Genomic DNA, 23501 nt, shown 5'->3' on the forward strand with positions numbered 1-23501 from the left:
CGGCGGCCACCGAGGAAGGAGCAGCGCCAGAGCCCCGACGGCGCCTCGTTGCATGGAGCTGGGCCGCTGAGAGCTGTCGCTACCGGACAGCCTCTGACCTCCTGCAGGACCCCGGCGTCTGAGGCTCAAAGCCTGCTCGCTCTCTCCTGTCAGCCTCGGGGCGTTCAGCGCCTCCGGCCGCCCCTAGGTCCTTGGGACCGGGCGATCGGGTCGCCAGCCATGGAGCAGTGCAGCCGCTGCCATCGCCTCCTCCTGCTGGTACCGCTGGTCCTGGGGCTGAGCGCCATCCCTGCCTGGGCAGGTAAGAGGAGCCCCAGTGCCTGGGTTCTTGGAGTCAGGCTGCAGCTCAGTACACCCCTGGGTACCGGACAGCTGATGTCTGAGGCAGAGCTTCTAAGTTCAAGAAGGGAGTTCGGGGGATTAAGGGTCCAGCTTGGAGGGCAGGTCACTCGGTTCCCTTGCAACCAAGATAGGGATTTCTTTGCCTCCTTGGAGTGACTGGGAGAGGGCAGGCAAGGCAGAAAGGTGGAGGGAGGTTCACCTAAAGAGGAGGCTGGATGCCGAGGCACTCTGAGAGAGGCGAAGATGTCCAGGGCTGGTGTAGTCCAGCCAGTGCTAGGGTGGGAGGTAGATGCCGGTGTTGATGGGTGAGGATTGTGTGTGTATCTTCTGGGCTTTCTATCTATATGTCTGGAGTGAGGGGCGAGCATCTGTGGGTCAGAGCAGAGCCTAGTAAGTAGAGAAAGAAGGGACGCCTGGACTATTTGTCCCATTGGCTTCCCCGACAGGACCCCCTTCCCCCTCCCTGTGCCCTCGATGCTGCCACGCGGCTGGCTCTAGGGAGCACTGGGGCTGGCTGCCAACAGGACGGCCGCTGGACAGGCTGGGATCAGGTGTCTGAAGCAGGAGCCAACTCTTTGCATTCCTGCCCCACCCCTCCCCCTCTGGCCAGCGGGGCTCCCCTGGGACCCTGATGTCCACAACCCCAATCTTTTCTTTCTTTTTCCCAGGCCCCAGCTGTCTTGGCACCTAGGAAAGGGATTTGATATCAGACAGGAGGGGCTGGGAGCACCTGGGTCCTAAGCAGGCAGGGGCAAACCTCCCACTTGTGGAAACACTAGAGGATAATTTGCATACAACTCCGCCATTCATTTCTTCTCCGATCTGGAAAAAAGATGGTCAGAATAGCAACATAAAGGATTTAGATTAGATTATAGGAGGAAAAACTTTCAAGATGTGAGGAGCATGAGGGTGAGGGACAGGAAACTGAAGTGTGTGATGTCTTTGGACTCTTGGAGTCTTTCTTAGGGAGGAAAGGAACCCTCTAGCATGGAGGCAGGGGATGGCTGAGATGACTGTCTCTTATTTTGGAGCTGACTGCCTAGAGGTGGGACTCTATAGGGAAATAGGCTAGTGAGGACTGCGTTAGAGTAAAAAATGGGGCATTTGGGGGCCAAAGATAGAGTGGTGGGGGTGATGGGGCTACTAGCGGGGAGCCTGTGGAACAGACTGAGGCCAGAGTCAGTGGGGCATATATGTGGCCTGAGGTGGACAGATGGGTGGGCAGACGTGTGGCTAGATCGTCTATAGGATGGAGCTATATTCCTGTAGGGTTTGGTGAAGGGCAGGAGCCTCTGAGGTCTCCTTGGCCTGGGGTTTCTGTGAGTCTCTGTCTCTCTGTCTCACTCACCCTTCCTTTCTCAAAGCGGCCCTTGTGTGTTGGTGTTTGCAGAGCTGCCACACTCAGGGGCCAGGCTGGGGTGGGGGGTGGGGGTGGTGAAGGGGAGGGCAAGGCCGTGGCTTCCCGGCTCCTGGACTCAAAGGGCCTTTTCTCTGCCTGTCCACCCCACCTCACCCACCCCACCCAGCTCTACTCTCCTGATCGCTCTGGCTCCTGCCCTGCCTTAGGCTTCTATGAAAATTTTGTTGGACTTTCTTTGGAATGTTCCCAATCTGGAGCTGATGGCGTGAGGAGTGTGAGGGAAAGGTGACCTTTGTCTTCCCAGGAGTGTGAGCCTTAGGAAGCTGAATTCTAGGTGGATGGGGCTGATGGCCTGGGTCTTGAATCTTTGGATCCAAGAGGTGGGGGTAGTGGGGCAGGGTTGAAGTTCCAGGTGTGGGGAGCTTGCCCGGGTTTTGGGCAAGGACTCTGATGGGATCCACAGATGTGTGGCTCAGGGCCCTGGACCTGCTCCGGCTCCTCGTGGCAGCCTCAGCCCCCACCCCTTGCCCCCCAGCCCATCTCCCAGCCAGAGACTCCTGGGATGGCTCTTTCTGCTTTCTCCTTGCGCAGCGTGGTCATCCCCACCTCCCCAAACACAGGAACTGAAGCAGCTTGAAGCCCCGTTCCCATAGATCTGCCTCTCTGCTCCCTCCCTGGTGGCCCCCCTGCACCTCCTGTGCCCAAGATGATCGATTGCCCAGATGTTGTTTGTGCTGGAGATGTGGGAAAGATGCCAGAGACCCAGAGACCAAGAGATACGGAAAGGGAGTGAGAGAGGGAGAAAGACAGGGAGAGAAAAAGAGTATGAGGGAGTTGGAGGAAAGCAGAAGAGACAGAGAGACAGAGAGATCAACAGATATAGAGCAGGAACAGTAAGAGAGACAGAGAGAGAGAGAAGAGCAGATGGTGGAGAGTGGAGAGAGATTCATAGGCTGAAAGACAAAGATCGGAAGAGACTGAGTGAGACACACTGGGAGGGAGAGGGGCAGGAGTCACATAGAGCTGATTACAGGGCCAATGCTGCCCTTTTGCAGGTGACTCTGATTTCCTGTCCATTCAGAGCCCATTCAGGGGAAAGTAAGGGAGAGGTGGCCTTTGTCTTCAGGGAGCTTGAGCCCCAGGAATCTGAGTTCTAGACCCCAAAAGCCCCCATATCTTGGCCCTCTTGAGGACACACCCTTCTGATCCTTATGGACTTTCCCAGGTGCGCCCCCTGTGGATGTGCTCCAGGCCCTGAGGTTCCCCTCCCTTCCTGATGGTGTCCGGAGGGCGAGAGGCATCTGTCCAGCTGATGTGGCCTACCGAGTATCCCGACCTGCCCAGCTCAGTGCACCCACCCGCCAGCTCTTCCCAGGTACGGGTGACATGGTGAAGCAGGAAGAGCTGGGGCAGGTCATGGGATGGGGTCTGGAATCAGACAACAGAAGGGAAGTGTTTGATGGCTCTTTGTGCCTCTCATTCTACCTGGTTATGTCTCTCCCGGGTACCAGGAGGTTTCCCCAAAGATTTCTCATTGCTGACTGCTGTCCGGACCCGCCCTGGCCTCCAGGCTCCCCTCCTGACTCTCTATAGTGCCCAGGGTGTCCGACAGCTGAGCCTGGAGCTTGGCCGACCCTTCCGCTTCCTGTATGAGGACCAGACAGGAAGGCCTCGACCCCCTGCTCAGCCAGTTTTCCGAGGCCTCAGCCTAGCAGATGGCAAGTAAGTCAGTTTGCTCCTCTGATCTGCCTGAACTACACCTTCTGGAGCTCCCCTCTAGGAAACCTGCCAACCTTTTTGCCCACACCTCACCTACCTAGTGACCAAACTTCAGACACTTCAAGCCCAGATTCTGGGCTTTAAAGTCCAAATCCTTGCATGTAGTACTAGCCTGTGGCTTGGGTAAGTTACCTAACTGTTTTCTATGGCTGTAAAATAGGGATGCTAAAATCATGAGAATCAAATGAGAAAAGTAGAGCTTGATGCATTATAAACACTCAACAAATGGTAGCTATTATGATATTACTACTACTATTATCACTGGCTCCAACCTTTCCATCAATTGCTCCCCAAGCCTGTTGACTCCCCGCCCCCTGTCCGTCAGTCACTTGAATCACTCCCAATGACCAGGTGGCACCGTGTGGCCGTGGCTGTGAAGGGCCAGTCTGTCACCCTCATAGTTGACTGCAAGAAGCGAGTCACCCGGCCTCTCCCCCGAAGTGCTCGTCCACTGTTGGACACCCATGGAGTGATTATCTTTGGTGCCCGTATCCTGGATGAAGAAGTGTTTGAGGTAACCAGAACAGAAAACAGTGGGATTTCTGGTCTCATATCTTGTGTCTATTCCCCTTCTGGCCCCAGTACTCCATCTTCTTATGCCCTGGCCCTTCATTTGACCTCTTATGAGTTTATATTTCCATATCCTATCCTCAGGGCTGATTTTCTACGTAGGAGAAATAGGTGCCCACTTTTTTGGCAGAATAGATGTCTCCATCAGTCTTCCTCAGTCCACTTATCCATTCATCCCTTTAACCAATAACTGTCTGCACCCACCCTTTCATTTACCTACTCACACACTAATCAAGCTTTCAAGTTTGTATCTACACACTTGCCCATCTCCCTTTGCCCATCCACTTTCTTCTTCACTCATCCATCAATCTATCCATCTTTAACCTATCCATTAGTTCACTCATTCATCCACCCACCAAGCCCATCTACCCATGCATATGAAGATGCATGTATTCATTCATCCACTCATTCACCCACCCACCCAACTCCTCACCCAACCACTCTCCATCCAGCCATTCATTCACTTGCATGTTCCCTTCCATCCATCTACCTACCTACCAATTTGCTTCCTCTGTTTCTCATTTTCATTTATCTACCCACCAATTCTTTCATTCATTCATTTGTTAATTCACCATCCACCAACCCTCAAGTCAGTGGTGCATTTGAGCCCCCATTCATTTACCCATCCACATCCATCCATCCATCCATCCATCCATCCATCCATCCATCCGCCTGTCCGTCCATCCACCCACCCAGCCAGTCAATATTTTCTGAATACTTGCTGTCCCAGTTTTAGGGGGAACACAGAAGAGTAATATAAGGTCTCTATTATTCTCAGCAGCTTTTGGCTCCCCTTTGAAGATGAGACAGTAACCCCAAACTAGAATATAAGACAGGGTGTGCTAAGTACCATGTGTGGGCACAAGTAAATGCCATTGAAATTCAAAAATGGCTTCCCTGTCCCCCAATTCTAGAGGTTCTGAGAATTCTCATCATCACTGCCGCTGGAAGGTCAAAGCAACTAAGGTTGGCCACTGTTTCCAGAAACCTTTGTGAAAACATTTATGCATTACCACAGGGGCAGAGGGTAGGCAAACAGTGTTGAACTTAGAGTTGAAATGTTTGAATTCTAGTCCTGAGTCTACCATTGAAAGTGACCTTGGGGCATTGTTCCTTTGAGCTTTTCTGAATGGAATATATCAGACAATAGGCATAAATATCCTTATCCTACTGACTTTCTCAGATGTTGTGAAGGTCTAATGGGATTATGGATGAGAAGGTCCTTTGAAAACTGAAAAGGTCTGTGTCCCTGGGAGGGCTGATAATGATCTTCTCCCATTATGTCATTTTACCTAGGATTGGCTCTTACCCTGTGTCCTAGACTCTACCTTCTGTCTTTCTCTGAGGCCCTCTCTGCCTCCCTCCATTGGTGTTTCTTCCTCATGTCTTTGCAGGGTGACATCCAGGAACTTGTCATTGTCCCAGGGGTGCAAGCTGCCTATGAATCCTGTGAACAGAAGGAGCTGGAGTGTGAGGGAGCTTGGAGGGGGAGACCTCAGAAACAACACTCTCACAGAGCCCAGAGATCTCCAAAGCAGCAGCCACCAAGACTTCATAGGCCACAAAACCAAGAACCCCAGCGACAGGTGAAGGAGCTGGGTAAACCCCAAACCACAGCACACCCCAGGGAGGGAAGACACCCAGACACTTCCCCAGGGGAATTCCCCCAATGTTCCAGAGCTCCTATCTTATTTTGGGCTCCCATCCTCCCCTCTGCTAGAGCTGCACCCCAGCCATCCCTCCCTATTCTCATCACTCCCTCCTCCCAGTCCTCATTCATCAATCTTTTTATTTTCAATGAAAAATAAAAAGAGTCATTATAAAGAACTCATGGCTGGGAACTATGTCCCCTGCTCATGTCTCCTTTCCTCTGCCAGTCTTTCTGGAACTGTGTCCTTGGGTTTCCCATCCCTTCCTTGAATTAAGAGATTGGGGGACAGTGTGTGTGTGGGGGGGTAAGATTTGGGGACAGAGAATGGGAGATGGGAGAGCATGGAATGGAAGAGACAGAACCAGAGAGGAAGAAGTTGAAATGGTAAGACCTAGGAAGAGAAATGGGAAGGAGCAGGAGATAGAGAAAATCCCAGAGGAGTGCTGGGTCTATGGAATTCTGCGTAGGGGCCTTGTCTCTGGACCCCTGCACATGGAGGTGCAGAGTAAGGGGCTGTGGGGAAGGGGAGGGAAAAGAGGTCTGGATTGGGTGGGATTCAGATGGTTAGGGGTGAATGATATGATCTGGGGAGAGCGGTGTGAACTTTGGAGGGTCGATCTCTTAATCATGTCTCTTCTTCTGTCCCACATGNTTTCCCTCCCCTCACTTTTGCACCCCTACCTTTTCCTACTATTCCCATTGCCCCTTCCCAAACCCCAGCCCATTGAGCCTGTCTCCTATGCCTACGAGACCCCCTATTACGATGAGATGACTACAGGGATGACCCCTGATTATCAGGTAAATTTGAGGGACCCCTTCATTTCTCCCCTTCCTCCTACCACCCAAACATCTCCTATGACACCTTCCTCCCTTCTTAACATGTGGGGAGAGATGATATATATTTAGGTTATAGGAATTTCCTCACTGCCCCCTCCCATGTCTCTCTGCTGCAGAGGCCACCGATCCCCAACCGCAGGGCGCTCCCTTCCCCTAGGGGGCGTCGGACCCCTCCCAGAAAGCCTACCCCACCTGCCAAGAGGTCAGCAGCCCGGCAGGCGCCCCCCTCACCAGGCCGGAGGCCCTCTCGAATTGGAGGTTCCGGCCCAGCATGGGGCAGGCCTCCCCCCTTCCGACGCCCAGCTCGGCGGGCAGCTCCCCCCACTGCCCGGGCCCCCCCCAGGACCAGAGGAAGCAGTTACCGGCAGGTAGAGCTGGGGCATCCAGATCTGTGCCCCCAAACCTCTACAACCTCGGAGATTCACTGTCTCCAAACTGTCCCCCCTCCAAAGGGGCTGCAAGATCTGAGATAACCCCCACCCCCCAGCACAGACAGACATTGCCCATGGGGGCAGGGTGGGACAAGATGCTGCTTTGCCTCCTTTCCCGCTAACCCCTCTCCTTCCTTTCCACCCATGCCACTCTTTTCCCCCTTCCACTTGGGGTTAGGACCCCACCCCAGGTGAAGAGGAAGGAACCCTGGAATCAAGCCCTTTGCCACCCCCTGAGGAGGTAACTCCATCCCCAAACCTCACCCTGGCTGGGGGTGGTGGGCATCTGTGACCTTGCCCCATGTCATCTTGGTGAATCAGCTGTTCCTCTGGCCGGAGGGCTCTTGGTCATATCCATTTGTGGCCTTCCAGTCACTCCAGACCCATTGGTCAGCTTGTCTTTCTAAGTACAGCCATTTTTTTTCAGTGTCCGTGTCTCCTTCCATTCTTTGATTCTGGAGTAACCGTCTCTCCATGTTGGTGTCAAAAAGTTTTATTTTCTATATTGTATTTCTGTTCCCAGGAGTCATTTTCTGTCCAATGCTGTCACATTTTCTCTTCTCTTAGTTTTTTCATCCATTTTTTTTATTGTTCCCTGGACTCCTTTATCTACCATTATCTCCAGGGACTGTTTACTCTGTGTTCAGCCCTCCGGCCATCCTTCTTTCTTCTTGTAATTTATCATTTCTTCCCACCAGGCCCACGTTGGGGGCATCCCTCCTCATTTTGGGCCTTTGATGACCATTCCCTTTCTATACAACCACTTCCCTTGCTCTTCTTGGGAGAAAAACTCCAGTCCCAGCTACCCTCAGAATCCTTTGGGCTAGAAATTGCCACACTCTTGGGTCCAGGGAAAGCCTCCTCTTAGCCCTAATGCCCCCATCTACCCCTCTCCCTCCCCATCCCCGGGAAGGAGCAGACAGATCTCCAGGTCCCCTCCACAGCCGACAGGTTCCTGACAGAGGAATATGGGGAGGGTGGCACAGACCCCCCAGCAGGGCCCTACGATTACACATATGGCTATGGGGACGATTATCGTGAGGAGACGGAACTTGGCCCTGCCCTGTCTGCGGAGACAGCCCACTCGGGAGCCGTAAGTGAAAGGAGCTCCTCTTCCATTCTTGACCTTGAGTGGGAGCTCTAAGAATTGCTTCCTATTGTTTTTGATTATTGTCTGTTGGCTGCAAGCTACTTCCTATTGATGATTTGCCATTTTCTGTTCATATAAGATGTATATGTTGCTTGAAAGGATTACTTTCTGCTTTCCTTTGCCAAATATCTTGTCCTGTGACTCCTCATGAATCCCTCTGCTCAGGGCAATTGGGATTTTTTTCTTTTTTAATCCTATGGCCACCTCCTGTCTTTCTTGGCCACTTTCTGTCTTAATAAAGCTGTATTTCAGAAAACTTTTGGTCATTAAGTCCCTACTTTGTGTCCATTTTCAGTCTGTCTCCATTTCTTCTTGGTAAAAACAATTCTTATCCATGTTGCTGCCAAATGATCTAACTTCCTGTGTCCTACTTTCTAACCTTGAGGCCACTTCCTGTCTGCCCTTTCCTGTCTTCTTTGGTCATGGCATCCATCGTGGTGACTGTGATAGTTTGTACTGAAAGGGGCTTATTTATGTTTTGCTTCTAGTTTTTCATGCTGTCTTGTAACAATTTCCTTTGCTAATAAGCTACTTCCTGATTGTCTCAGGTCATCCGAATCCAAAAACTTTCCATTGTGGGCCTAGATATTTATCATGGCTACATCCTGTGTGTACTAGCCTTGATGTTTGTATTTTCTGGAAGAATTGCCTTTCACTGTCATAATCCCCTTTCCCGGAGTCACTTTTTGTCTGTTTTGTGAACTTCTTCTTTCTCTTGGTCATGGTAGCCATGTTGTTGTTGAAGGTCTACTTCCTGGATCCTCTTTTCTTCGCTGCTTCCTGTCTGTCCAACCACTTCCTGTTTGTCCAGTTCACTTTCTAGCCATCTTGGCCATGTTTAATTTTTCTTGGCCCTGGCATCATTCTTGTTTCCAAGTGTTTGTTCCTTTGAAATGTCTCTCTTAATTGTTTCCCATGTCTTCAACCACTCCCTCTCAGTTGGGTTATTTCCTGTCTATTCTATTCATCTTTTGCTGGTCTTGCAATTAGAGCTGCTTCCTTTACCCTGCTGCTTCATCCCACACTTCCCTTCTCTAATATTGCTACCCTGAACCCTCTGCTGCCTTTCCCTTTTGCTGCTTTCTGGAAATTTGGGATCTGGGATATGGGAAAGTTCAGAAATTGATCATTGTTGTTTAGCAGGATGGAGGTGGAGGGGTGCATTCTGAAGATCTTTGTTGGGAGAGTTTGGGGGAGGGGATTGATTTCCACTCTTCCCATCCTTATCTTGGTTCTAGCTGACCAATGTTGGGGGTGGACATCTGAGAAGTGTGGAAAAGAAAGAACTTGTGGGCTTGGAGTATATATGAGGGCCAGAGAAAGGGTGTAGTGTCCCTGCTGGGAGAGGAACTGGTGGGGGGAGGGTTACTCTGCTCTGGGGCTTGAACAACAGCCTAAGAGGTATATTTTTTTCCAAAAACCAGTTATGAGGTCTGAGTTTGGCATATCAGCGGGGACTGCTCTCCAAATCTATTTAGAGTATGGATGCTTAACCTCTGGAGAGTTTTTACCTTGTGAACCACTTGAAATTCTAAGAAAAATTCTGGGCATAAAAGCATACACTTTTTCTTTTCTGGAGAAGTCTTCATGGATTATATCATACTTTCATATGGATCCATGCCCTCCCTCCAAACCCTGATAAAATCAATCCACAATCTTAGAGAGATTTTTACTTGGTGGATTGGGGTGAGGGTGAGGATGTTGATGTTTTCTTAAAGTTCTAAGTATTCCTGGGGTCAGAGGGACTTTGGGAAAGAGGGTTTGAGGAGGTTGAGGAGTTTAGAATCTTAGAAAGGGTGAGAAGACCTTCCTGAAAGAGGTTCTAAGGGAGAAGAGGAAGTTACTTGCTAAGTTGGAGCTGGGAATTGGGAGATGGAGAGCCCTGAGGTCTCCTTGGAAGGCCTGGGAGGTCTGGGAAGAGGGAGTATTAGGGGAGGCCTGGGTCATTTGGGGGTAGAGTTAGGGAGGTGCCCAGAGGATCTGGGAATGAAGGAAGGTAGGAGTTGGGATGGGGATAGTGCTGGTGTCCTGACTACTCACCAGCCCCACTGGGGGTTATATGTGTGTCTCCTTCAGGCTGCCCGTGGACCCCGGGGGCTGAAGGGAGAGAAGGGAGAACCTGCAGTGCTGGAACCTGTAAGTTGCTCTGTTGGTCACTGAGCTGAAGGCAGGGGGATGAAGAAAAAGAGGTGGGGGTGCTAGCCTTTTAGCCTCTGACGTTCAACGTTTGGCTCTACAGGGTATGCTAGTGGAGGGGCCTCCTGGCCCAGAAGGCCCTGCGGTGAGTCTAGCTGTGACCCTTTAGCCTCCACTTTTTTCACAGAGACCCTTCTTACATGCCCATCTTTGCCTTCCCCACATTTGACCAGGCTTCCTTCTTGGAACTCAGGAAAATCCTTCCAAAGCTTCCCAGATCCTCAAATCTCTTTTATAGAAATCACCCCTCAGCCACATATCCCTCTTTGATGTGAATACCCATACCTGACACACTCCTCATTTGTTTCTCAGGGGTTGATTGGTCCCCCTGGCATCCAGGGCAACCCAGGCCCAGTTGGAGACCCTGGCGAGAGGGTAAGGGAGTAGTGTATGTATGTGTGCGTGTGTGTGTGTGTGTGTGTGTGTGTGTGTTATGGGGGAAGGGCTGCAGAGGAGCCTCTAGAACCTAGTGGGGGCAGCATGCTCAGTAATTCCTTGCTGGCTGATTAATGAAGAAGGGGCTGGTGTGCTCCCCAGCACCCAGAAAGGAGGACAGGCTCTGGTTGGGGAGGGTGTAATCTGGTGTCTCGATCTCATTTTTCTCTCTGGGGATGGGAGGGTTCAGGAAAGATCTAGAGAAGTCTACATTTATCCTGTAGATGGAGTCACAATGATGCCAGGACCCTAACATTCCCCAACTATCACCTATCCTTATTTTCTCCCTACTTCAGGGCCCCCCTGGCCGAGCAGGGCTCCCTGGATCAGATGGGGCCCCTGGACCTCCTGGCACATCTCTCATGCTCCCAGTGAGTTGTCTTCTGGGCTTTGGAATGGGGAGGGCTGGAGAATCATGTTCTATTACTAAGAATTGGAAGACCAGGAGAGCTAAGGAGGATTCTCTAAAGGTCATCAACCTAAAGAGATTGATCTTTGAGGTGGATGGATGAGGTCTCATTAGATGACCTAGAACCAAACATGAATCATCTAGAACTGGGCAGAAAATCTTATATTTCAGGAAGTCTAGAATCAAAGGAGAGTTTTCCAGAGGAAGAAGCCAGAGAGTGGGGGAGGAAGATAGGAGTATCTTCTGAAAATCTCTACATGATTATCTGGAAACCTTCTGTGGGACAGTGGAGGAGGGCATGGGGTGGGGGGTGTCCCCGAACCTGGGAGATGGAGCAGAAATTCTGGATGAAGCCTCTGGCTGGGATGCTCACATGGATTTCCTGGAAGAGAACCTGCACCTTCCTTTCTTTCTGCCCCTCAGTTCCGGTTTGGCAGTGGTGGGGGTGACAAGGGCCCCGTGGTGGCAGCCCAGGAGGCTCAGGCCCAGGCAATTCTGCAGCAAGCACGGGTAAGTAAGGCTGGAGGGGCACGGAGGGGAAATGAAGACTTTAGGAGGGGTTGGAAGGGTAGGTTGGAGTAAATGTGGAGGAAGGTAAGGTCTGGGTTGTTTTGGGCTGAGAATAAGGTTATGGAGAATACAAAGAGTGGAAGGACAAATTTGGAAGGTGTACTGGGGTTGGGAGTTTCCAGCTACCTCTTCCTCAGCTCTGCTGTGTCCCCTGCTCCCCTAGCTGGCGCTTCGGGGACCCCCTGGCCCCATGGGATACACAGGCCGCCCTGGACCCTTGGTGAGTGATTCGGGTATTGGTGTACAGAGTTCTTTTTTTGTGTGTGTGGGTAGGGATAGTTCTGGAAAGGGGCCAAGTTGAAAGTTATTTTGTTTATTTTGGGGAGGGCTTTGAAGTCATTTTTGGGTGTATGGTTTAACATAGCCACCTTCTCTTCTTGATCACAGGGACAACCTGGGAGCCCTGGCCTGAAAGGAGAATCTGGAGACCTAGGACCTCAGGTGACAAGCCCCATCCATTTGATCCCCCATCCATTTGATCCCCCATCCAGGGCCTCCCTTTCTGTCTATGCCCTTTAACCCTACCCCTGATTCTCCCTCACCAGGGCCCCAGAGGACCTCAAGGCCTTACAGGCCCTCCTGGCAAGGCTGGGCGAAGGGTGAGTGGGGGTGTGGTGAGTGTGAGTGGGAGAGAGGGCACAGAGTGTGAAGGAATGTGTCTCTATTTGCTCTAACACTTCCTTTGCAACCCAGGGCCGAGCAGGTGCTGATGGAGCCCGAGGGATGCCTGGAGAACCTGGAGTGAAGGTAACAAATATGAGTCCCTCTCTGATGCCTGTGGCTTCCAGCACTATCTAAGCTTTGGGGATGACTGAATTCCCCAGGTTTCCCCATGAAATGACACTTAGGACACAGTAGGGAGGGATAGGGTGGGTAGAGGGCCGGGACCTCACTTGGGCTGCCCTCTTCTCCTAGGGTGACCGAGGTTTTGATGGACTCCCAGGGCTACCTGGGGACAAGGGACATAGGGTGAGTATATTGGGGGTAGTGCATTGTGATGAAGGGGTAGACCTTCCACGGAGGGGTGGGGAGGTAGTGATCTCAAGGTAAGGGCGGGAGGCTGCGGGTCCCAGCAGGAACTCAATGGATGAAACTGGTTAATTGGAGAGAGTCAGTATCTGCTTGCATTGGGGGCTCTGAGGCCCCTCTTATCTCTTCCCCCATTTTCCAGGGTGATACTGGTGCCCAGGGGCTTCCTGGCCCCCCTGGTGAGGATGGAGAGCGAGTAAGTATTGTGGCCAGGGCAGGGACTCAGTATGGGAGAAGTGGGGAAGGTGAGGCTGCTTCATCCTGTCCTCCTTCTCCAGGGAGACGATGGGGAGATTGGGCCTCGGGGACTGCCTGGAGAGTCGGTGAGTGTCTAAGGGTTTGGGTGAGGGGGTCTCTGGGGATGCCAGGGGAGGGACATGGGCATGAAAGAGACATATTACCTTTCACCCACACATGCCATGTATTTCCCTCACCCGATTGCAGGGACCTCGAGGTCTCCTTGGCCCCAAAGGCCCACCTGGTATTCCTGGCCCCCCGGTATGTGACGATCCCTGACTTCTGACCCTGACCTCACCCCCTGACCTTTCCAACTCTCCATCCTTCCTAGCTGCTTCCGCCTCCCACACCTCCAGCTCCGCCTCCCTGCCCCTGCCAGCTCTGCTCCAGCCTTTACTCCCAGGTGCTCTTGCAGGGCCATATGGTACACTGCACCAAAGGCGCTAAGCTTAGCTCTAAAAAAATTCTCAAGGAAAACAAAACCCCACAAACCCACAGACCCGCAGACCTACGCCCTGTGGATCTGGGCTGGCTATATTTGCTTAGGTTTGGGATGAATTGGAGGTCTGACCAATGTGAGGCTACTCCTTCCCACCCGCTCAGAAACCACAGGTCCTTCCAGGGCCCTGGCCCCACCTTCCAGCCTGCTCACGCCCCTCTCATGTTTCAGGGAGTCCGAGGCATGGATGGTCCCCATGGTCCCAAAGGGAGCTTGGTGAGTAATGGGCATAGACACACCACCTGGCCCTGAGCCAAGGTCCTGTTTCCATTTTGACCCCCTGCTTGGTTCCGGTTCTTGCCTTCTTGCTGTCCTGCTGGATCTCAGCTCTTGGACCAAGTTTGTTGTCACCATCTTCCTTTGACCTTTGCCTGGTTGTTTGTTTCTAGGGACCTCAGGGAGAGCCAGGACCTCCTGGACAACAGGGCACTCCTGGAACCCAGGTGAGTTGTCCTGTCCAACCCCTCCCCATCTGTAGCAACTTCTTCTGGGCTTCCACGATGGTTCAGACCCTGGATGGAAGTTAAAGGTCTCAAACCTTCACCACTCATGCTCTGCAGGGGGATGCTGGCTATAGGAGAGAGTAGCCCACCCCAGTAGGGCCCCTGTGACACCTCTCTCTCTCTGTGTAGGGTCTCCCAGGGCCCCAGGGTGCCATTGGCCCTCATGGAGAGAAGGTAAGTGACTAAGTGATTTGGGGGACAGGCGATACACTGGGGGACAGTGTAGGGGAGCGACTTAAGTATATGGATGGGACTTCAGCCATGGTCTGACATGATCCTGCTGGTGACCCTGAGCCTCCTCACTTTCCTGCAGGGTCCTCGAGGGAAACCAGGGCTCCCTGGCATGCCTGGCTCAGATGGACCTCCGGTGAGTGGGTCCCTACCTCTTAATCCAAATTCCACATGACCCTCCACCCCAGTGAATAACCTCCAAGTGCCTTTGATGACTATCTACATAGTGTGTTCCTTATACTGGGAGGTCCCTGGTGGTGCCTGCCTATGGTCACTTGGCTTCATTAGGGTCACAAGGGAAAGCTGGGCTAAAAAAGTGAGGGAAGGGGTGCAGGGAAGGTAACAGTGGCCAGTGGTCACATCCTCTTTCCTTTACCCCCAGGGTCACCCTGGGAAGGAAGGTCCCCCTGGAACCAAAGGGAACCAGGTAAGATCGTCCATGCTTGCTTTCATCTTTGGAGGGGTTTCTACCCAGACTCCGGGGCCTCAAAATCCTTGGAATTTCCTTGGCTTATCATTCACGTGTGGATGAAGTAATCTTGGTTCCATGCCCTGTATCCCTATCCAGATTCCAATGTTGTCTCTTCTGTTTCTTCCACCCCCCAAGGCCTCTATAAGTCATACCCTGAGACCCCTTCATAGGTATCTCTCTTTCTTCTTCCAGGGTCCATCTGGACCTCAGGGTCCTCTAGGATACCCGGGACCTCGAGGTGTCAAGGTAACGGACAACCAGGCTGGGAAATAAAGCACTGTGGCTAGGGGAGCCAGCTGGGGTCTCCGGAGCCCAGTCCTTCCCACCCTGTCTCTATCTCCCTTCTAATTCTAGGGTGTGGATGGAATTCGTGGTCTGAAGGGCCATAAGGGTGAAAAGGTGAGCAGTGTGCCTCCAGCTTCCCAGCACCTCCATCCTGCCCCACACCACCCCTTCGGCCCAGCTCTTCCCCCCCCACTTCCTGTTCTCCAGTCTGCCTGTGCTGCTCTCCAGCTCTGAAATCCACCCTTCCACCCATATTTTCTAAAATACTTCATTTTAACTCCTGAACCCCCCTCCACATTATCTCTGATGACCTCTCACCCCCATTTTTCTCAGGGCGAGGATGGCTTTCCCGGGTTCAAAGGGGACATGGGTGTGAAAGGTGACAGGGTGAGTAGAAAACCACACACACGGGCCCCGCAACCCTAAGTCCTGATTCTCCCCTGTTTTGGAGCCCCCAACCTCCAGCCTATTTCCTGAAACCCCAGACTTCCCGTCTCCAGTGCTCTTGTTCCCTTAGGGCCTGACCCTAGCAGGATGACAACCCCACAGCTTCGTCCCAGCAGCCTGAAGGTCACAACACTCTCCCTGTGGGACTCCCTGTCCTTCAGTAGCTCTGGGACCCTACTCCGCCTCACCAGGGCCTACCTCTCCTCTTGGGGCCCAGCCCACACCCCCAGTCCCCGACACTTGCCTCTTCAACCCTCTTACCCAGGGAGAGGTTGGAGTTCCTGGTTCCAGGGGAGAAGATGGTCCTGAGGGGCCGAAGGGACGTACTGGACCCACTGGAGACCCTGGCCCCCCAGGGCTCATGGGCGAGAAGGTGACTGGCGATGAGGAAGTCTGTGCCTACATGCTCTAGGGACGTGGAGGGGACGAGGGTCTGGACACTGGGATCAGGATTGGCTTTGGGGTGCCAATAGCTGGAGTCAGTGAGTCATGTGAAGACTGTTAATTATGCTCCTCTCCGTAGAAGGCACCTCCTAGCCACTGACAGTTGGGGGTTGGGGGTGGGGATGTATAAGAAGTCAAGGAAAAGTCCCTGTCATGAGAATTTACATGGCATAGAGGTAGGAACAGGGCATGAGGCTGGCAAAAGGTATGTGGGCGCAAGGCAGAGTGAAAATGTGTCCGGACTCCGAGCAGCAGGAATTCTAAAAAGGGAGAGTCAAAGAGTAGGTGAGCACAGACCTGCAGAGCAAGCCCTCACTGACTGCCACACTGCTTGTCCCATCCGTCCTGCAGGCGCAGCTCCGTTACAGCCCTGCATTGCAGAGAGCTTTCACGGGGGCACCGGGACGTTAAGATGCTTCTTAGTCACACAGCCAATGAGGGGCATAGCCTCAGTTTGAGCCCAGGCAGTCAGGCTGTAGAATCCCTGCTCCTAACCTCTGCTTCACAGTTGTCTGGGCAAGGTGGGCCTGGAGCATCAGGAGGAAGGGGGTACATGTGAGGGGGATTAGGGGTGGTGCAGAGCATGGGTGGGGACAGGCGATCCTGAGTGTGGTGTGTGCAGGCCTGCAGGGGGACTGGTCTTGATGGAGTAGGAGTGTGTGCTGGGGAAGGGGGGCTGAGGTTGAAGGGTAGGCAGGGGCTAGATCACAGTCCCGAGGAACTTGATGGAGCTGCAGATTTAAAGACACAGAGGGGGTGAGATTCCACCACCCGAGCTGGGGAAAATCTACTCTCAGGAAGGAGAGATTACAAAAGCCAGGCAGCCTGTGGAGCAGGAGACGAGGGGCCAGGGGCTGAAGGTTTGCTGGGGAGCCTTGCCAAGGAGGGGCTGGCTCCCATCTCTGGGCTTGGGGTCCCTTGGGGACAGGGATGGAGTGGTATCTGTGGCTCCTCTTGCTCCTAACTGCTCCCTCTCTCTCCACAGGGCAAGCTGGGTGTTCCTGGTCTGCCTGGCTACCCTGGACGCCAGGGTCCCAAGGTGATATGATGCCTCATTTGTGACCCTCCTCTTCCCTTCTCTGACCCCTGATCCCAGGAAGCACAGACTGGCAGAGCATTGGGGGACCCTAGAGCGAATTTAGTCCACCCCCATTCCACAGATGGGCCAGAGATCAGCAGTGGTTTGCCCAAGGACACCTAGTTATTGGTAGAGCGCAAGCCTCCCTCCCTGCTGCCTCTGTCACCAGTTCTGACCCCTGTGGAGTCTTCTAGACCCTCCTTTTTTATGACTTCTCAATTTTTTCCTTCTGCACCCTCACCAGGGCTCCCTAGGATTTCCTGGTTTTCCTGGCGCCAGTGGAGAGAAGGGAGCCCGGGTAAGCTGGGGGAAGGGAGAGGGTGAGGAGGGCAGGGCTGCTTGCTGGGGGAGTTATGCCCTGGGTGATGTGGTGTCTCTGCTTCCTTCCTACCAGGGCCTGTCGGGGAAATCAGGGCCTCGGGGAGAACGGGGCCCCACGGTGAGTGCAGGGGGGCAGACATGTGGCTCAGGATCCAAAGAGGCGCCTTTGGGTTTTTCTGACACTTCCTCTCCCGTCTCTCTAGGGTCCACGGGGTCAGCGGGGACCCCGAGGTGCCACTGGGAAGTCTGGAGCTAAGGTTAGTGGCCTTGGCAGGGCTCTGTCCACCGTCTGGCCCTTAGCCCCGCTCCCCGTTGACTCCTCTGACATCCAGGATAGCTAGAAGGCAGCTCCTCTTGCTCTCTGACCCTCTTTCCCCCCACAGGGAACATCAGGTGGTGACGGTCCCCATGGGCCCCCTGGAGAAAGGGTGAGTGTGGCTTGAGTCTCCTGTTCCCTAGTGCTCCCCAGGGAGCCTGAATGGAGCCCATGCCCTTCACCCAGCTGCATCCCCTGCCCATTCTCCGGATTCAACCCAGCTCTGCCTCTAGGGTCTCCCTGGACCTCAAGGCCCCAATGGATTTCCTGGCCCCAAAGGACCTCCGGTAAGCTGACCTCTGACCCTCCTTGCTTCTGTGAATCCTTCTTCTCCGTCCTCCTTCTCAGCTCAGAGTTCACCTGACATCTGAACCCCTTCCAGGGTCCCCCCGGGAAGGACGGGCTGCCGGGACACCCTGGCCAGAGAGGAGAAGTGGTAAGCAATGCCCGGGCCCCCTGAGACCTTCACATTCCAGAGCTTTCTGGAAGGCCCACCAGGGAGGTTCTGGCAGAGTGGAGATCAACCTGGTGCTGCTCAGACCTATAGCCAAGGACCTGGTGGTGACCCTGCCCTTCCTCTGGGAGCCTGGGGTCCGTCCCACAGTGTCCATGCCTGACATGCTTGCACTGCTCTCTCCTCTTCCTCTCTCAGGGCTTCCAAGGGAAGACTGGCCCCCCTGGCCCTCCAGGGGTGGTGGGACCTCAGGTACGTCTGTCCTCTGAGAAAATGGACCCCGGGCCCTGGAGTTAGTCTTTCTGCCTTTTCTCCCTTTTTCCCAATCACATGCCCAGCCCCTGCTTTGCCTGACCCGCCCCCCCCACCCCACCGGGACCCCAACTTCAGTCTGGTTCCTGGGCCTGTTCTCATCTTCTTGAGCCTCCAAGGGGCAGGTCCCCAGTGGGGACGGGAGGGTGCAGTTAGTCCAAACTGGGGAATTAACACCAACACGGTAGCCTGGCAGAGCTCTCGGAGTCTTCTAGTAACTTTGGGGAATGAATAAAAGGGTTCCAGAGGGGTTATTGTAGGGTGGCCTGTTTGGGCAGGAAGAGGGTCTGAGACTGGAGCCTTTCTGTCTCTTCCCCAAGGGAGCAGCGGGAGAAACTGGGCCCATGGGGGAGAGAGGTCACCCGGGACCCCCAGGCCCCCCTGGAGAGCAGGGACTGACTGGAACATCTGGAAAAGAAGGAACCAAGGTCAGTATAGAGCCAGGCAGAGGGGAACTCGGTGGGGGCGGGGAGCAGGGTTGGGGTGCGGAAGGGAACAGCTAATTGGGGATTTGAGAAAGGCCAGAGATCTCCCTATCCAATTTGGGAGCATGACTCATCACCTTTTGTTTCATTTTAGGGTGACCCTGGTCCCCCAGGGGCCCCTGGGAAGGATGGACCTGCTGGTCTGAGGGGCTTCCCAGGAGAGAGAGGCCTCCCGGGCATTGCTGTGAGTATGATCCCAATCTCCCAGCCGGACTGCCTGAGACAAGCCACCCCCGTCCTGGCATCCCTCAGCGTCACCCCACTCCCGTTTCTCTNCCTGGTTTGAAGGGAAATGAAGGTCCGGCTGGTCCTCCTGGCCCTGCAGTGAGTCTGGGGGCTCTGGGGGGCAGGAGGGAGGACCCAGGAAAGAGTGGGTGGGGAAGGATGTGGAAGGGTGGGGCATTTGGATCTGGGCAAGGCTGTGGGACTGGGCGGAGGGGGTCTAGGGTCAGCCACAGTGCATCCAATTTTGGGCTATTCTCCTGGGAACCATGTTCAGGGGTCTTCTGGTGTGGGTGGGCTGTGGTCTCCTCCTTGAGGGTCTGACTCCATTCCCTGTCTCAGGGCTCCCCCGGGGAGCGAGGTGCAGCAGGATCCGGGGGACCCATTGGCCCCCCAGGGCGCCCCGGCCCACAGGGTCCCCCTGGAGCCGCAGGAGAGAAAGGTGTCCCGGTGAGTGAGGGGTCCCTGGGGAGAGATACTGGGGAGGGGTCTGTGAGCTGTGAGCCGCTGGGCTATGGAGGGTTTCCTGTGAGGGTGTTTGAAGGTGATGACTCCGGGTCATGACTCCTTTCTTCATTTCCTACAGGGTGAGAAGGGCCCCATTGGTCCAACTGGCCGAGATGGGGTCCAGGGCCCTGTGGGGCTTCCTGGTCCTGCTGGACCCCCGGGCGTGGCAGGAGAGGATGGAGACAAGGTGTGGGAACCCACAGACCCTGGACCCAATCTTTCCAGATAAGATGGATGATCTGGACATGCTTCCCATCTCCACCCCTGTCTTAACTCCCTGCCCCGCCCAGGTCCTTTCTCTAATGTCTCATCTGCCTTCTCCCTGCAGGGTGAGGTGGGAGACCCTGGACAGAAGGGCACTAAAGGGAATAAGGGTGAACATGTAAGTGGCCATGACTTTTGACTTCTGCCCTCTGACCTTTAACCTCATTTCCACCTGGTCTCGCTCCCTGTCTTGGTGTCTCTGACTCTCCTTTGCCCCTGCAGGGCCCCCCTGGACCGCCTGGGCCCCTTGGTCCCGTGGGGCAGCCTGGAGCAGCGGTGAGTGACCGATGGCTGGCAGCCTCTAGTCTCCCCTCAGCTCCTCTCTGCCCTGGGGGTTGTGTGGGAGCGGGGCTCTGGCCCTGGTGCCCAGCTCAGTGTGGGGCTTGTGACTAGAGAACACCCGACCCATAACCATCTCTGTGTCCTTGTCCCTGCCCTCCTTCCACCTCAGGGAGCAGATGGGGAGCCCGGAGCTCGGGGCCCCCAGGGACACTTTGGAGCCAAAGGCGATGAAGGAACAAGAGGATTCAATGGGCCCCCGGGACCCATTGGCCTGCAGGTGGGTTGGAAGGTAGAGGCGTGGGCTGAGAGGTGGGGTCAGGATGGGTCTGGAGTCCGCCGCAGACCCCCCCCAGCCCCCGCTGCTGAGGACCGGGGAGGAGGGGCAGAGGACTGGGGGGCATGTGGGATTGGAGGGAAGGGCGCTGTCTACCTGGAGCTGTGCTCTGGGGGGTTGGTCATCTGGGTCTGTGCTGTGTTCCCCGCACAGGGTTTGCCAGGCCCCTCGGGGGAGAAGGGAGAAACAGGAGATGTGGGCCCTATGGTGAGTGTGACCCCCCCCAACCCCAAACCCACCTACTAGTCATCCCCCATCCAGCGGCCCCAACACCCCACTGCCCACGACGCCCTGCTCCCGGTGTGCGGCTCCCTGGCAGGGCTGCCCCCCTCTGCTGCCGCCCCCAGGGTATCTGCCTCACCCAGCCCCCTGCCATCTCTGTGTGCCTAATGCGCTTTCTCTCCCCTCTCTGTCTCTGCTGTGTCTGCTTCCCCCAGGGACCCCCCGGCCCCCCAGGACCCCGAGGCCCAGCCGGACCCAATGGAGCTGATGTGAGTCCTCTTAGCCTCTGTGCCTTCAGATCAACATGGCCAGTCCTGCCTCCCTTTCCTCAGACTATGAACTGTCTCATGTCAGTTGCTGAGAGAAGCCCCCCCTGGAAGGCCTCCCACTGTGTCACTGCTGTGACCTCGGGGCACTCATCCAGGCTCTGTCCCTGGAATGGTGCCTCCCCCCTTAGGCAGTGACCCCAGCTTCTATTCCTCTTCCAGGGTCCGCAAGGTCCCCCAGGAGGTGTTGGGAACCTGGGTCCCCCTGGAGAGAAGGTAACTGGGAAGGGGGTGAATGAATGGACTTGCCTGGACGTGGGTATGACGGTTGCATCTTCTGTTAGTTTTGGTTGGGGCTGGCAAAAGAAAATGAGATGTGGGGACTGTCAGGATTTTGGGGGGAGAAGGAAGTTTTTGACCCCAGTTTCCTTGCAGGGGGAGCCAGGAGAGGCAGGATCTCCAGGGGTCCAGGGCGAGCCAGGTGTCAAGGTGAGTGAAAACTCTGAGGACTTGCTCCCCAATCCCCATCACCCTCCTCAACCTCAGCCCTCCCTCCCCCCTGCCGTGCTGTGACCTCCTAGAGCTAGAGCCCCTCCACAGCCCAGGAGCCTGTGCTCCCCACCCTCTGTGAGGCTGGACCCCTGGGTGTGAGTGAGCCCCGCGCTCTTTCTTTGAAGGGAAGAGGGACCAGAGGATTCCCTATGGGCTTGACTTTCCATGTGCATCCCGCTGTCACTGCGGGGACAGAGGGGAGACTGAAGGCGTCTTGGAAGCAGGGGCTGCATCCTTGATCTTCAAGACCCCTTTGGGACCATCTGTACCCTCCACTCATCTTCCAGGGCCCACGTGGGGAGCGTGGGGAGAAAGGAGAGTCGGGACAGCCAGGAGAGGCAGGGCCACCAGGGCCTAAAGGCCCCACCGGTGATGATGGTCCCAAAGGGAACCCTGTGAGTTTGGGGGGGCAGGGCTGGGAGGCGGGCCTTGGGAATGAGATACCCCGGGAATATGGGTGTGTGTGAGTGGGAGGGTCTTGGGGTGGGGGGAGCCCAAGGGTGGAGGGGTTCTTGGGTGGAAGTTTCTGGGAATGAGATCTCCTGGGAAGGATGTATGGGGTCTGGAATCCAGAGAGAGAAAGCGAGAGATGCCTTTTAATTAATTCCCCAAAAGCATTAGAAAGCATCAAGTGCATGAGGTGGGAAAAGAGAGTGCAGGAGACCATCTTCCCAGGGGGTGCAGGCGGGCCCTGCATGTAGAAAGGGAGGGTGTCATATGTGCCCATGGGGGTCTGTGTTGGCTCTGGGTAGGCTTAGGGGGTCGTGACCTTGCCCTGTTATTTTCTGGACTAGGGTCCTGTGGGTTTTCCTGGTGACCCTGGCCCTCCTGGAGAAGGTGGCCCTCGGGTGAGTCCTCCCCAGAGAGGGGAAGGGGGAAAGAGGGAGGGCTCCTGCACGGTCTGTGTGGCTGATGGGCTTGAGTGTGGGAAGCTGGGGGTAGGGCAGGGCAGGCGGAGGGATGGGAGGATTGGCAGTTTGGGCAAGCAACTCTTGACCTTGCTTCATCCCTGCAGGGCCAGGATGGTGCGAAGGGTGACCGAGGAGAGGATGGCGAGCCAGGACAGCCTGTGAGTGACCAGTGACTCCTCCCTCCGCCATGGAGCCCAAGCCTTCAGGCCCATTACCCCCTTTTTATGCCCGACTCCTGAGGGGTCCATTGGCTGGAGGGTAAATACTCACTCACCCCTACTTGTCCCTCCATAGGGATCCCCTGGTCCCACTGGGGAGAATGGACCTCCTGGGCCACTTGGGAAGCGGGTAAGTGAGGTGGACCCCTGGGAACTTGTGGGGTGGTCTTTAGGCAAGGCGGATAGAGGATGGGACAGTAACACATGGGATGGGCAGGGAGGTCCCCGGGATCTGAGCTGCCCTTGGATGGGGTGAACATGCCATGTATAACTGAGTGTGTCTGTTCCTGGGTTTTGCTATGTATGTTCTTGCCAGGGGTGCTGGTATTCACCAACTGATCAGAATGGACCTGGAAGATGGGGCTAGCTTTCCTGGAGGACTCTTCCCCCCACTCCCTCCCCTACCCCAGGCCAAAGATTAACCCTCTAGTTGCTGGCATAGGCAGTGGGGCACTAGATGGGGTGTGGGCAAGTGGCTTTTTGCGAAATACACAGAGCTGCTCAGTATTTTAACAACTGGTACAGCTGTACCAGCTCATCGTGGATCAGCTTCTGTGACTGTGTCTGTGCACGCATAAGTGTGTGTGTGAGTACGCATGCATGCTCGCTGGAGCCCCTAGGACAGGGAGGAGAAAGCAGCTGAGCCTGGCTACTCACTGCCTCGATGACTTTTCTTTCCTGTCTCCGTCTGTAGGGTCCTGCTGGCACTCCTGGTCCTGAGGGACGGCAAGGAGAGAAGGGAGCCAAGGTGAGGGAGAGGCCTTCCCCGATGCTGGAATATTCCCTCCATCACCTGGCATCTCTGGCTCCTCAGACTCCTCTCTCTAGATATCTATCCCATGTTGACCTCCTTTATGCTGAGCTTCTTGTTCGGATGGGG

The 23501-nt window shown here is 54.8% G+C and overlaps 1 protein-coding gene across 1 annotated transcript in view; it reads left to right on the plus strand.

The window, feature by feature from the left end:
* Nucleotides 1-169: 169 nt before the first annotated feature.
* COL11A2 (collagen type XI alpha 2 chain) overlaps nt 170-23501 on the plus strand; it is a 28654-nt gene continuing 5322 nt past the window's right edge. The window contains exons 1-55 of the mRNA XM_077754791.1: nt 170-301; nt 2928-3077; nt 3214-3424; nt 3833-3995; nt 5446-5637; nt 6423-6500; nt 7149-7211; nt 7884-8063; nt 10197-10256; nt 10360-10401; nt 10629-10691; nt 11048-11122; nt 11584-11670; nt 11894-11950; nt 12118-12171; nt 12276-12329; nt 12424-12477; nt 12646-12699; nt 12902-12955; nt 13038-13082; nt 13204-13257; nt 13667-13711; nt 13885-13938; nt 14128-14172; nt 14312-14365; nt 14612-14656; nt 14894-14947; nt 15056-15100; nt 15320-15373; nt 15699-15806; nt 16863-16916; nt 17200-17253; nt 17350-17394; nt 17480-17533; nt 17660-17704; nt 17826-17879; nt 17975-18028; nt 18245-18298; nt 18679-18786; nt 18938-19027; nt 19096-19167; nt 19408-19515; nt 19652-19759; nt 19901-19954; nt 20059-20112; nt 20288-20395; nt 20606-20659; nt 20890-20943; nt 21163-21216; nt 21376-21429; nt 21780-21887; nt 22287-22340; nt 22508-22561; nt 22698-22751; nt 23316-23369. Coding sequence (XP_077610917.1) covers nt 220-301; nt 2928-3077; nt 3214-3424; nt 3833-3995; nt 5446-5637; nt 6423-6500; nt 7149-7211; nt 7884-8063; nt 10197-10256; nt 10360-10401; nt 10629-10691; nt 11048-11122; nt 11584-11670; nt 11894-11950; nt 12118-12171; nt 12276-12329; nt 12424-12477; nt 12646-12699; nt 12902-12955; nt 13038-13082; nt 13204-13257; nt 13667-13711; nt 13885-13938; nt 14128-14172; nt 14312-14365; nt 14612-14656; nt 14894-14947; nt 15056-15100; nt 15320-15373; nt 15699-15806; nt 16863-16916; nt 17200-17253; nt 17350-17394; nt 17480-17533; nt 17660-17704; nt 17826-17879; nt 17975-18028; nt 18245-18298; nt 18679-18786; nt 18938-19027; nt 19096-19167; nt 19408-19515; nt 19652-19759; nt 19901-19954; nt 20059-20112; nt 20288-20395; nt 20606-20659; nt 20890-20943; nt 21163-21216; nt 21376-21429; nt 21780-21887; nt 22287-22340; nt 22508-22561; nt 22698-22751; nt 23316-23369 — 4032 coding nt within the window. The 5' untranslated portion in view covers nt 170-219. The remainder of the gene's footprint in view (nt 302-2927; nt 3078-3213; nt 3425-3832; nt 3996-5445; nt 5638-6422; nt 6501-7148; nt 7212-7883; nt 8064-10196; nt 10257-10359; nt 10402-10628; nt 10692-11047; nt 11123-11583; nt 11671-11893; nt 11951-12117; nt 12172-12275; nt 12330-12423; nt 12478-12645; nt 12700-12901; nt 12956-13037; nt 13083-13203; nt 13258-13666; nt 13712-13884; nt 13939-14127; nt 14173-14311; nt 14366-14611; nt 14657-14893; nt 14948-15055; nt 15101-15319; nt 15374-15698; nt 15807-16862; nt 16917-17199; nt 17254-17349; nt 17395-17479; nt 17534-17659; nt 17705-17825; nt 17880-17974; nt 18029-18244; nt 18299-18678; nt 18787-18937; nt 19028-19095; nt 19168-19407; nt 19516-19651; nt 19760-19900; nt 19955-20058; nt 20113-20287; nt 20396-20605; nt 20660-20889; nt 20944-21162; nt 21217-21375; nt 21430-21779; nt 21888-22286; nt 22341-22507; nt 22562-22697; nt 22752-23315; nt 23370-23501) is intronic.

This window comes from Crocuta crocuta, unplaced genomic scaffold, assembly GCF_008692635.1.
Source record: "Crocuta crocuta isolate KB4526 unplaced genomic scaffold, BGI_CrCroc_1.0 scaffold132, whole genome shotgun sequence".
Lineage (NCBI taxonomy): Eukaryota > Metazoa > Chordata > Mammalia > Carnivora > Hyaenidae > Crocuta > Crocuta crocuta.